At 35.9% G+C, this 14,073-nt stretch overlaps 1 protein-coding gene across 2 annotated transcripts in view; it reads left to right on the top strand.

Annotated features, from left to right (window-relative positions):
* Positions 1-10,709, top strand: part of LOC149804941 (kynurenine 3-monooxygenase-like) — a 106,016-nt gene extending 95,307 nt beyond the window's left edge. For both annotated transcript variants that reach the window (XM_089946039.1, XM_089946033.1), the window contains exon 14: positions 3,856-10,709. In XM_089946039.1, coding sequence (XP_089802165.1) covers positions 3,856-3,999 — 144 coding nt within the window. In that variant the 3' untranslated portion in view covers positions 4,000-10,709. The remainder of the gene's footprint in view (positions 1-3,855) is intronic.
* Positions 10,710-14,073: the final 3,364 nt, after the last annotated feature.

Below are 14,073 nucleotides of genomic sequence, written 5' to 3'. Positions count from 1 at the left end.
ATCCACATGGCATGTATAAGTAGCAGAAAGAGACACTCTTGGCCCTGATGAATGTGTTTTCTAGCCTTTGTCATCAATCCACATGGCATGTATAACTAGCAGAAAGAGACACTCTTGGACGTGATGAATGCATGTTTACTAGCCTTTGTCATCAATCCACATGGCATGTATAACTAGCAGAAAGAGACACTCTAAGCCCTGATGAATGTGTGATTACTATCCTTTGTCATCAATCTACATGGCATGTATAAGTAGCAGAAAGAGACACACTCTTGGCCCTGATGAATGTGTGATTACTAGCCTTTGTCATCAACCTACATGGCATGTGTAGCAGAAAGAGCCACTCTTGGCCCTGATGAATGTGTGATTACTATCCTTTGTCATCAATCTACATGGCATGTATAAGTAGCAGAAAGAGACACACTCTTGGCCCTGATGAATTTGTGATTACTAGCCTTTGTCATCAACCTACATGGCATGTGTAGCAGAAAGAGCCACTCTTGGCCCAGATGAATGTGTGTTTACTAGCCTTTGTCATCAATCTACATGGCATGTATAAGTAGCAGAAAGAGACACACTCTTGGCCCTGATGAATGTGTTTTCTAGCCTTTGTCATCAATCCACATGGCATGTATAATTAGCAAAAAGAGACACACTCTTGCCCTGATGAATGTGTGTTTACTAGCCTTTGTCATCAATCCACATGGCATGTATAACTAGCAGAAAGAGACACACTCTAGGCCCTGATGAATGTGTGATTACTAGCCTTTGTCATCAATCTACATGGCATGTATAACTAGCAGATAGAGACACACTCTTGGCCCTGATGAATGTGTGATTGCTAGCCTTTGTCGTCAATCTACATGGCATGTATAAGTAGCAGAAAGAGACACTCTTGGCCCTGATGAATGTGTGATTACTAGCCTTTGTCATCAATCTACATGGCATGTATAAGTAGCAGAAAGAGGCACTCTTGGCCCTGATGAATGTGTGATTGCTAGCCTTTGTCATCAATCTACATGGCATGTATAGGTAGCAGAAAGAGCCACTCTTGGCCCTGATGAATGTGTGATTACTATCCTTTGTCATCAATCTACATGGCATGTATAAGTAGCAGAAAGAGACACACTCTTGGCCCTGATGAATGTGTGATTACTAACCTTTGTCATCAACCTACATGGCATGTATAACTAGCACAAAGAGACACACTCTTGACCCTGAATAATGTGTTTTCTAGCCTTTGTCATCAATCTACATGGCATGTATAACTAGCAGAAAGAGACACTATTGACTCTGATGAATGTGCGTTTACTAGCCTTTGTCATCAATCTACATGGCATGTATAACTAGCAGAAAGAGACACTCTTGGCCCTGATGAATGTGTTTTCTAGCCTTTGTCATCAATCCACATGGCATGTATAACTAGCAGAAAGAGACACTCTTGGACCTGATGAATGCATGTTTACTAGCCTTTGTCATCAATCCACATGGCATGTATAACTAGCAGAAAGAGACACTCTTGGCCCTGATGAATGTGTTTTCTAGCCTTTGTCATCAATCCACATGGCATGTATAACTAGCAGAAAGAGACACTCTTGGACCTGATGAATGCATGTTTACAAGCCTTTGTCATCAATCCACATGGCATGTATAACTAGCAGAAAGAGACACACTCTTGGGCCTGATGAATGTGTGTTTACTAGGCTTTGTCATCAATCTACATGGCATGTATAAGTAGCAGAAAGAGACACACTCTAAGCCCTGATGAATGTGTTTACTAGCCTTAATCATCAATCCACATGGCATGTATAGCTAGCAGAAAGAGACACTATTGGCCCTGATGAATGTGTGTTTAATAGCCTTTGTCATCAATCCACATGGCATGTATAACTAGCAGAAAGAGACACACTCTTGGCCCTGATGAATGTGTTTTCTAGCCTTTGTCATCAATCCCATGGCATGTATAATTAGCTAAAAGAGACACACTCTTGCCCTGATGAATGTGTGTTTACTAGCCTTTGTCATCAATCCACATGGCATGTATAACTAGCAGAAATAGACACTCTTGGCCCTGATGAATGTGTTTTCTAGCCTTTGTCGTCAATCCACATGGCATGTATAGCTAGCAGAAAGAGACACACTCTTGGGCCTGATGAATGTGTGTTTACTAGCCTTTGTCATCAATCTACATGGCATGTATAACTAGCAGAAAGAGACACACTCTAGGCCCTGATGAATGTGTGATTACTAGCCTTTGTCATCAATCTACATGGCATGTGTAACTAGCAGATAGAGACACACTCTTGGCCCTGATGAATGTGTGATTACTAGCCTTTGTCATCAATCTACATGGCATGTATAAGTAGCAGAAAGAGACACTCTTGGCCCTGATGAATGTGTGATTGCTAGCCTTTGTCATCAATCTACATGGCATGTATAGGTAGCAGAAAGAGACACTCTTGGCCCTGATGAATGTGTGATTACTAGCCTTTGTCATCAATCTACATGGCATGTATAAGTAGCAGAAAGAGACACTCTTGGCCCAGATGAATGTGTGAATAATAGCCTTTGTCATCAATCCACATGGCATGTATAAGTACCAGAAAGAGACACACTCTTGGGCCTGAGGAATGTGTGTTTACTAGCCTTTGTCATCAATCTACATGGCATGTATAACTAGCAGAAAGAGACACTATTGGCCCTGATGAATGTGTGTTTACAAGCCTTTGTCATCAATCTACATGGCAAGTATAGCTAGCAGAAAGAGACACACTCTTGGCCCTGACAAATGTGTGATTACTAGCCTTTGTCATCAATCTACATGGCATGTATAACTAGCAGAAAGAGACACTACTGGCCCTGATGAATGTGTGTTTACTAGCCTTTGTCATCAATCTACATGGCATGTATAACTAGCAGAAAGAAACACACTCTTGGGCCTGATGAATGCATGTTTACTAGCCTTTGTCATCAGTCCTCATGGCATGTATAACTAGCAGAAAGAGACACACTCTTGGCCCTGATGAATGTATGTTTACTAGCCTTTTTTTGTCAATCCTCATGGCATGTATAACTAGCAGAAAGAGATACTCTTGGCCCTGATGAATGTATGTTTACTAGCCTTTGTCATCAATCCACATGGCATGTATAAGTAGCAGAAAGAGACACACTTTTGGCCCTGATGGCCTTTACTAAATATGGTCATCAATCCATGTTGACCTATAAAGATAGAAGAGACACACACCATTAGTTCTAAGAAATGCATTTTCACTGGTCGAGGGTCATATATCCACTTCCTTCTACACTGACCCATGTCATATGTAGCTAGTTTATACTGCATCAGTCATTCTTCTGATTGGATGCAGCTAAAAGAAACTGAGCCAATCAGATTGCTTATTAGATTTATCTTCAAATATATTTAGAATAACTATTTGCAGCATCCATAGACAACAACACATTTTTTTGGTAACCTTCTCCCATTTCAACATTGTACACACCATTTTTTTAAAGTCAAGGAATGAGGGCATCATTAAAGTATCTTTATTGAATATGTGTAATTAGTTCAAGTTTTATTGATCAATTAATTGTGCATGGTATGGGCAGCAAGGCTTTAATTCAATAGAGGGCTCTTATTCAAAACGCACTGCATATACCAGGTGTCAGTTTGGAATAGAGTTGATCAAGAACCCTTGGCTAGCAAAGATGTGATAACTTTAGAGCACAAATAAGCAACATAATAAAAACCAATGTTTTACTGTACACAGCCATACTCCATGTGATTTCTCTTAAAACATACCTACAGAGTTATAAATTTATAGCATGTTTGATAAATCAGTTATCATTCATCATTTTCAGGTGATTACCTACTTTTTATTAGCATTTGGAGGTACGTTTTGTGTGTTGGCAGGACTGGGCATCTGGCAAATCTACCAAGGAAATCTTACTCTTCCAGACAGTCTGCTTCATCTTGCCAAGTCATTCCAACGATACTGGTCATAGGATCACATATATCTGGACTTGTGTGAAAAGAGTTTGATTTTCTAAACTTTATTGATCTGCTTATTTGGTTTATCTGAACCTGATTGATGTTCTTATTGTACAAGACACTTGTGTATTCCCAAATATACCATATTTATCCAGTGATAGGACCATGTTTGACAATAGGCTCACCACCATTGTAAAAAATGTGTGCCAATATTTACTGAAGATATCTGTCCAATAATAAGCAAACCTCTATTTTATTGTTAGATTTACTAGGCTGGGCCCTTTATCGTACAAAAGGAAAAATATTGTACTAAATAAATCAAAAAATTATACCATATATACTCACTTATAAGGTGATTCAAACAACAAACAACAAAGATCTTGATTGGCCATAGCGTAATGCACTTACAGATCAGGGTATATGTTGTTTATACTACTGATTACTCCTAATAAACTGGACATACCCAGATCTGCTGGCACATTATGCACTGGCAGATCTGGGTCTCTGCACTTAGCAGTTGAACTCTAAGCAAGTATATACAGCAACTGAAATTGAGGGGCAAGTATTAAGTGATTAAAACAGTTTAAACTTTTTTTAAATCTAGTTGATTGCATACATAGGTCCTGACAACTCATTTTATATGCTCTTGATGGTTCAGATGTTGGTGTGATGTTGTCCTGGAGGTTGATAAACTGGACAAATGAAGTAAGTCACTGACCTTGGAGGGTGGCTGCATACCCTTGCACATGTAGGACGCTTGCCTATAGAGATGCATAACAGTTTTATCAGTGCTGCATTATCCAGATTATTTACACTGTAATTGACTTACAGATTGTGTGTAAAACAAAGCCTATGCATTTTTCACATACCATATTGTTTTAGAATACTCAAGATTTTAGCATTTACCTGCCTTGCATATTACTTTAAAAATCTCAATGTATAATTATTAACCGTTTACCTCATGCAAGCGCCTTTGGACGCTCTACTCCATTCTCATGGAAGCGCCTTTGGGTGCCTCAACCTGATTTGCATGTAAACACCTTTTGACTCCTCTACACCATTCTCATGGAAGTGCCTTTCAACACCTGCTGTAAACATCAGCCATTTTGAGTGGGTTTTCGTGCGCCACCTTCATGCAAAATCCCCATATTAGATACTACATTCATTGATGTGAATGACCATTACATCAGATCACCTGGTTGCTGTTTAAGATCTGGTTAAAATCTGATATTTAAAGTAACTAGGTCTTATTCTCCACTCTCCAAAATGGAGGCCGCAGATTTCATTCAGTACCTACTCGAGTTTTCATGATGAGAACTATGAAAGCTTAAATAACTTATGTAAAGGCTCTGATATTGATGTAGGCAGCAATTAGTTTTTATAAATTATCAAATTCAGAGGATTTAATGATGTAGATGCAAAGAGTTTGTAAATTTCAAGTATGAGAAATGGCAGCTACGGTTGGTCACACAGTTTCACTGACTTGACGGTGAACAAGTTTGCTCAAGATTTTAAAGCATATAAAATATTCTTCTGTGAAAAATTATTATACAGCTATAACAATCGGATTATACTCTTACGTCTTTCCATACATATGTCTACCAAAAATGTAACATGGTTAAAATTGATGTTAAACGTACACTGCTTAACAGTTGACAGGCAGGCTATGTGTATGGAGTCAAATAAGTAACAGGTGTTCTGGTTATAGTGCACTGCACTGGGTAACATTGCTACATGTATATTGAAGGGCTAAAAAGCCATACACTCTATGAGGTAAAAAGGGTTAATATTAGTTAACTAGGGAAAGGGAGTTAATTACTGAAAACTGCATTAAATTACTGGAGATTTTTTGTATTGATGTGAATGGGATTGCTGTTTTGTACATTGCCAGTATCATGTAGATTGTTCTTGTTCATCTTCATTCATTTATCAGCAATCCTTGATTGTAGAAACCACACCAATTGGTGACCATAAAAGGAATTTGTATTATGTAGCCATCAAGGAGTTATGTATTCTAGAAATCTTGTAGACTTGTAATTAACATTTATTCATTTAATCAGGATATATTTAGGTGATATTTCCATGCATTTCTTTTTTATATATACAAAAATGAAAGTTTTTAAAAACCTTATTCACAATTACCATTTTTTTAATTTAGTGCAGGCACTTGAAAATGTTAACCTAAATTTGATCACATAAATTGCACAGGCAGCCATTTAAATATTTGTGAATAATTCATCAAAAGTTGCCAGTCTTATTAATCCAAATGTTTGAACAGTTTTTATTTGGATTGTACTGTAGAACAAACAGTTGTAATGTGGATATTTTTGTACACAGATCTTTGATATCATTCAATTTGTACAGCTTTTTTATTGAATTGTTGACACTGTCTTGGAATCTGGAAAATTTGATCATGGGGACTGGTATATAGACATACACTAAATTGTCCTGTTCCTCTGAAAGGCAGGATAATAAGGTATCTTTTGTACCATATTCCTCCTGTGTTAAGCACTTACCTGTGTACTTCGTTTTAATGAAGACTGGCTTATCATCATAAGCTTTTATAAAGATTTGACTAATTATGTAAATCGGGCATGAGCTTATCATCAGACTTATTGTAGTTCTTTACATTGAAATTGATTAAAACATAACTTCTTTGTTATCCTAAACTAACTTGTGAATCGTAGAACTAAAAAATTTCTTGTATGGCCTTCTAGCACAACCTCTTAAAATGTTGTGGTTCAATAACAAAAATTTTCTCATCCTAATTTTTTATATAAAATAGAAAAGAAAACTGATTTGTCCCCCTCCCCCCAGCCATGGCTACATTCACAGAAGCAGGATTTAATTTTATCCTTGTCTGTCCATTATGTTTGTTAGTAGAAGATTAGACTTGTAATTAAAGGGTCAGAAGTATGATACCTGCCCAGAACAACCTGGGGTGGTAGCCTCAGCGAGTCCTTTAATAAGTTACTTGTCTCCCGTTGCCTCAGCATTATATATTGATTACAGAAACCAAGCATCTGTTATGTTGCATTCCTCCCTGTCCCTTCCATCACAGATATTGATTTCATTCCGTAACTTTTAATGGACTGAATCAAATTTTGGCATGACAAATTACTTTAATGAGCCCTAAGTCAAGTGTGATTGCCTTTGTTTGACTTGGAACTTATTTGTATTTGAGTCACTTGGACATACTTCAAATGAAAATTTTGTGCATTTTTCCAGGCTTGCCTCTACATTGTAACAGTGCTGCTTTGTTTAATCTGTACAATTAAATGAAACTTTAATCTTTCCAGAACATGTGAAAGTCCATTTGATGAGTGTGATGTAGTAGAAACCTAGTTTTCTCGTATGCAGTCAATAGTAAAAATGTCTTGATTTTAAGGATATTATGGGCATTTTGTGTTATTAATTGTATATGAAGCAACAGTATCTCATTATTGAATCTCTATGCATTAATAGCCTACAATTATTGAGATTATTTTATGATAATTTTGTACCATTTGTAAATGCTTTTCTTGTACATCTGTCTGTCTATCCATCCATTATGAGAGAATTTATGCTTTCAAAAAATTTAATGGAGAAAGGTTAAGCATTTATAGGGAGATGATGATTTTGTTTATATGTCAAATATTGTATGCAAATATACATGTACTGTTTGACCACAAAGTGGTATCGATGCAAATATTATATGAGTAGATCTGTTTTGTAGCTCCAGCTATTTCTTGCAATATTAATCTCAGACTTTCCTAGTCATAGTTTCATCAGCAGTGTATTTAAGGAAGCAGAATAAATTTTTGACTGCAATATAATTTGTACAGAGAAATACAACACAGTACAATCAATTTTCTCTAGGTTTATGTTAGTGCAGAATAAAGGCCCCTTTTCCAATCTAAAATGATGTGTATTTTTCTAAATTGAAAATTCCCAGTTGAGTTAAATGAGGCATTCACAGCACAGTTGTCATGGATGTTCACGAATTTGTTCAGAGCTCAAAAATGAAAACTATAGAACAAAATGTAAATTAGGTGACATATGATTTATTTCTTTCTCTTATTCTGAAAGTTTGTAAAAAAAATTGTGTTATGTGAGAATTCTCCAAATTTTATGATCCTCAGGTTCTATTAATTAAGTTTGAGGATAAAATATGCTGTGGTAATTTTGTAACAGTCTCTACATTAACAAAGTGACTGCAATGTGTCATGCCTTTTGACATAGAACTGAATAAAAAATATATTGGAGCTCCACATGGCCAAAATCCCTATGAACTTGAACTAGTTTTCTAGTCCCAAATTTCCCATCTTCTAATAGATTTATTGAGTAAACTGAAACCACTCGAAACAAAAACCCGAGTTTGGTCTCAAGGACATTTAGTCATGAGAGGTTTTATTCCCAAAGACTTGAGAAGTTTTAGTCCCATGGACTTTCAGTTGAGAGGTTCAAGTCCCAAGCACTTTAAGTTTTAAGAGGTTTTAATGCATCTTGAAGACTGGAAATTTATTTTTTTGGGTATAAATTTTAATCATTTTGCAAAATAAATGCCGATGTTTGCACTTAATTTGATAGATTGGATAAGAGCTCTGTTCACTTGTGGAGGCATTTTGCTGGAAATCAGCTTTGTCTGATTCTTACTTCAAACTTTGTACAAACGTCTACAGATACTGAATGATGATTAAGGAATGCAAGGTCTTGTTTAAGAAAAGCATGATTTGTATGGCCAAATTTGACATTGCATGACGTAAATAAATTTCTTGTATTTTTGTCTTGGATATATTTGTTACTGTTCAAGAAGTTTTGTATGATTAAGATTAGTCAAGTCAGAATCTGTGGTTCTGGTCAGGCATTGAAATACAGCTAAAACCATTCCCTGCAATGTCCTGTTCCAATCAATGAGACCCTCACGATCATGATGCCGATGTCAGTACGATTTGCATCAGTTAATTCAATTATTGCTCGAGTTTTTACAAGCTACAAATTTTGAATAATTATCACTGCAGTTCACATGATACATTTGTTATGAACTTAAAACTAGCATTATAGGAACTATTGTAATGTTGTTTTCTTGAGAAATGCAGTAATTCTATAGATACAGCCATCATAAAGGAATTTTGGCATTTACTGTAAATTATACTTCCTAACTGAAAGAGACATTAATTAACCTTCTAAAGATAACTGAGCTTGGGCATTATCAAGGATTATAGCTATCTTTATCAATTTTTAAGGGGCCCCCGAGTGGCCGAGTGGTCTAAAGCGCTCACCGTTCTTGATCACTGCCATCTCACCTCTGTCTGCGTGGGTTCGAGTCCAAGGCTCGGCTAGCGTGGTTACGTGGGAAATCCTGCCAGTAGCTTCTCGTGGGTCGGTGGTTCTACCCTGGGTTTTCCAGGGTTCTTCCTCCACCAGTTATACTGGCCGCCATGTATAGCCAATCTTGTGCTGAAAAATGGCATTAAACCCTAGAACAACAACAACAAATCAATTTTTAAAAATTAATTTAATCATAAAAATGGAAGGGTATACCAATTAGACCATGTTGAAAACTACCATTTTGAAAACTGAAAGGTTATACCTACTAAACCATGTTGAAAACTGGAAGAGCATACCTATTAGACCATTCTGAAAACTGAAAGGTTATACCTATTAGACCATGTTAGAAACTGGAAGGTTATACCTACTAGACCATGTTAGAAAATGGAAGGTTATACCTACTAGACCATGTTGAAAACTGGAAGAGCATACCTATTAAACCATGCTGAAAACTACCATATTGAAAATTGAAAGGCTATATCTATTAGACCATGTTAGAAACTGAAAGGGTACACATATTAGACCATGTTGAAAACTTGAAGAGCATACCTCTTAGACCATATTGAAAACTGGAAGGGTATACCTATTAGACCATAATGAAAACTGGAAGGGTGTACTTATTAGACCATGTTGAAAACTGGAAGGTTATGCCTATTAGACCTTTAGACCTTGTGTTTGAATTCATTTAGATTTTTATATTCCTTGATTTCTTTAAGAATTGCCATATTCCCTCATGTGCCATCTGTAATCAATGTTGAACTACATCAATGCTGTTCTTCTGTTAATGATTTCAAGCAAACATAGGAACATTACACAATGGCAGATCTGGGCCTACACTGTTTCACATTTTATGTATTCTAAGATTATCTTGGAGAAGTGTGTGTTTGTTGAAATTAACTGGACAAGTTACCATGTCTGGTTAAGACTGTCTGAAATGCTTGCTGCAGTACATGATTTATAAAAGTTCTTCATTATCAATAAGTTTACTTAATTCTCCCTGCCTAAAAAATTAGATGTAAATATTCACCATAAACATGTAATAAATATTTTAAGAAATTCAAAACAAAGGTATCTGATCTGAGACTAACATTCCTATATATCCACACCAGAAGATATTCTAATTTACAGATGTTTATTTTATTCGTGCAAATTTTGACACTGAGTATTTTTTCAAATTCAAAAAAAATATCATACCATAGTAAACAGATTTAAACTTTGCTATTTTATATTTTATGTAAAATTATTCTTGATGTGTCTGAATTTTATTTTAATTGTGTTGGATTCATGTTTTCTAATCATATTATTCAGCAATATACACTGTTCTAATTAAGAATGTAAACTGTTTTCTTAGTGTCACAAAAGAAGATAATGTAAAATTTCAGATATAAAACAGATTAAATCGTGTTTTTGCGAACACTTGTGTTTTTGCTATATTCAACAAATACAGTAAAATGGTCATCATTATAACCACTTTTTCTGACCATTTACACTCATATGTAGGTCCAAATGCAAACAATATAGACCCTGATGTTTTGTCATATAATGCACCAGCAGTTCAAGGTCTATGTTTGTTCTACTGATTACTCCTCACAAACTGCATAGTTCCTGATTTGCTGGTTCATTATGCAGTGGTCAGAGTCTATGTTTGTTCTGCTGCTTACTCCTCATAAACTGCATAGTTCCCGATTTGCTGGTTGATTATGCAGTGGTAAGTGTCTATTTTGTTCTACTGATTACTCCTCACAAACTGTATTGTCCCTGACCTGCTGGTTCATTAAACAGTGGTCAGGGTCTGTGTTTGTTCTACTGATTACTCTTCCCAAACTGCATAGTCCCTGATGTGCTGGTTCATTATGCAGTGGTCAGGGTCTGTGTTTCTTCTACTGATTATTCTTCACAAACTGCATAGTCCCTGATGTGCTGGTTCATTATGCATTGGTCAGGGTCTATGCTCTTTGCAGGTGGGCTGGATTTGTTTTTGAGAGACATCTTGCTAAGATACTGGTTATCCTGGTGACCAATTTTCCTGACAGAATCCGTGTCTCCTTGTCAGTCTAGTCAACTGATATATTTCCTGTACAAATCCTTCGTCCTCAGTCTGGTTGTTGGATTTAAGGAACATTTATTACATCTAGCTATCAATGCTGTCTTGTTATCAATAGTTCTTATTGGGGGTGTACATTTTCTAGGATATTTTGTTTGCATTCAGTAAACCAACAATACATATTTGCATTACCATACAATTAAAAATGCCACTTGTCCTATTTATATCAAAGAACATAATAAAAATAACAATATTTGAGCATCAATAAATAAAATGTAAAATGCCATTTGTAATATTACCATGGAAAAACATGCTATAATTTACAAACTTTTAGCATCATTACATTTTACTGAATCTTGAATTTTAGCATGTTGGTGGGAAAATGTTTGAGGAAATAACCAATGGGTGAGAAGTACATTTCTTGTTTAGTTTTACTGAACCTAATAAAAAGTAGTCTTGTCTCTAGCATGTGTGTGTGTGTGTGTGTGTTTGTGTGTAATGCATGCAGACTTGAAAGGTTAAAACTGTATTTCAAAAGAAATGTAATACCCAAGTAATAATTCTCCACTTTCCCAGTGTACAGTGTACAGTTTGATAATGAAATCCAGTTTTTACAACCAGAAGTAAAAGAGTGGGTTATCTTTACTTGCAGATTGATAGCTGGAGCAATGCATAACCCCATCCTGATATGACAAATGAAACAATGCATAGCCCTATTCTGATATAAGAAAAAGAGCAATGCACAACCCCATCCTGATTTCACATATGGAACAATGCATAACCCCATCCTGATATGACATGTGGAATGATTCATAACTCCATCTTGATACGACAAATGAAACAATGCATAGCCCCATTTGATATAGCAAATGGAGCAATGCATAGCCCTATCATGATGTGACATATGGAACAATGCATAGCCCCATCCTGATATGACATGTGGAATGATTCATAACTCCATCTTGATACGACAAATGAAACAATGCATAGCCCCATTTGATACAACAAACGGAGCAATGCAAAGCCCCATCCTGATGTGACATATGGAACAATGCATAGCCCCATCCTGATGTGACATATGAAACAATGCATAGCCCCATCCTGATATGACATGTGGAATGATTCATTAACTCCATCTTGATACGATAAATGAAACAATGCATAGCCCCATTTGATATAACAAACAGCAATGCATAGCCCCATCCTGATGTGACATATGGAACAATACATAGCCCCATCCTGATGTGACATATGAAACAATGCATAGCCCCATCCTGATGAGACATATGGAACAATGCATAGCCCCATCCTGATATGACATGTGAAACAATACTACATAGCCCCATCCTGATGTGACAAACAGAACAACACATAACACCATTCTGATATGACAAACAAAACAATGTATTGCCCCATCCCAATATAACATATGGAACAATGCATAGCTCCATCCTTATATGACAAACAGAACAATGCATAACCCCAACCTGTTATGACAAATGAAACAATGCATAACCACATCTTGATATGACAAAATGCATTGCCCCCTCCCAATATAACCAATGGAACAATCCATAGCTCCATCCTTATATGACATATGGAACAGTACATAACTCCATCCTTATATGGCAAATGGAACAGTTCATAGTATTAGGACTCTAAGTATGTAAAACAAGTAATTGAAAAGAGTGAGAAGAAGCTTTGTAAAATTCAACAAATAATTTCCCTAGAATACAAAGTGAAAATGTAAGAAAAAATATCTTACAGTATTGAGAATTAAATCCCAAATAGTCCTAGAATTAACAGACACAAGTCCTAACGGTTAAAGTTCTGAATTAACTTTAGTGGAAATCCAAATTAAATCCAATGGAGGAAGTGTTGATGTGTATGTGATGGCCCCTGCAGTGGTAATGTGACAAGTGTTTGTTGGATCACAATAATACAATGCAAGAATATATCCTTATTTGAAATTTCACTATTAATTCAAGTCTCTATTTCCAAGAATTTTAATTTTTATAAGCACTTTGTATTTCCAGTGAATAAATAATTTGAATAAATACAATTCCATCCCAAATGAACAGAATACAACAAAAATTAATCTTGCGCAGATCTTAATGCATAAATGAATAATTTATAGAAAAACTAGATTATATAGTCCTCTACTTGACCTCTGATCACAATTAGCATTTTCTAAAAGAAATTAAACTATTGCCTAATGGAAAATAACAAAGAAGGTTCATAATGTTTACCAAATAAAATCTTAGAATATAAAACAATGTCCTTGACTCAGGCCAAGACAGTAATCCCAAAAGTTAACCCATACTTGTAGGAAACTATTTGCTATGTTTTAGTTGTTCACAGAATTTAAAAAAATGAAACAGGTCAAGTAGAAAATGAACTTGATATTGGACAAGGTCAAGTCCTACATACAATTTTCCATAGCACATAATGAAATAAAAAAAATAATAACAAACAATGCAGATTAAATATGCATAACAATAGCCCCATCCTGAAACAACAAAATGGAACAATGCATAGCCCCATCCTAATACAACAAATGGAACAATGCATAGCCACATCCTGATACAACAAATGGAACCAAGCATAGCCCCATCCTGATACAACAAATGGAACCAAGCATAGCCCCATTCTGATACAACAAATGAAGCAATTAATAGCCCCATCCTGATACAACAAATGGAACCAAGCATAGCCCCATCCCGATACAACAAAT

The sequence above is a fragment of the Sinohyriopsis cumingii genome, chromosome 2, assembly GCF_028554795.1.
Source record: "Sinohyriopsis cumingii isolate HCF-2022 chromosome 2, ASM2855479v2, whole genome shotgun sequence".
NCBI classification, from domain to species: domain Eukaryota; kingdom Metazoa; phylum Mollusca; class Bivalvia; order Unionida; family Unionidae; genus Sinohyriopsis; species Sinohyriopsis cumingii.
Note: the sequence above shows the minus strand (reverse complement) of the source record. Positions and strands in the feature narration are given on the sequence as shown.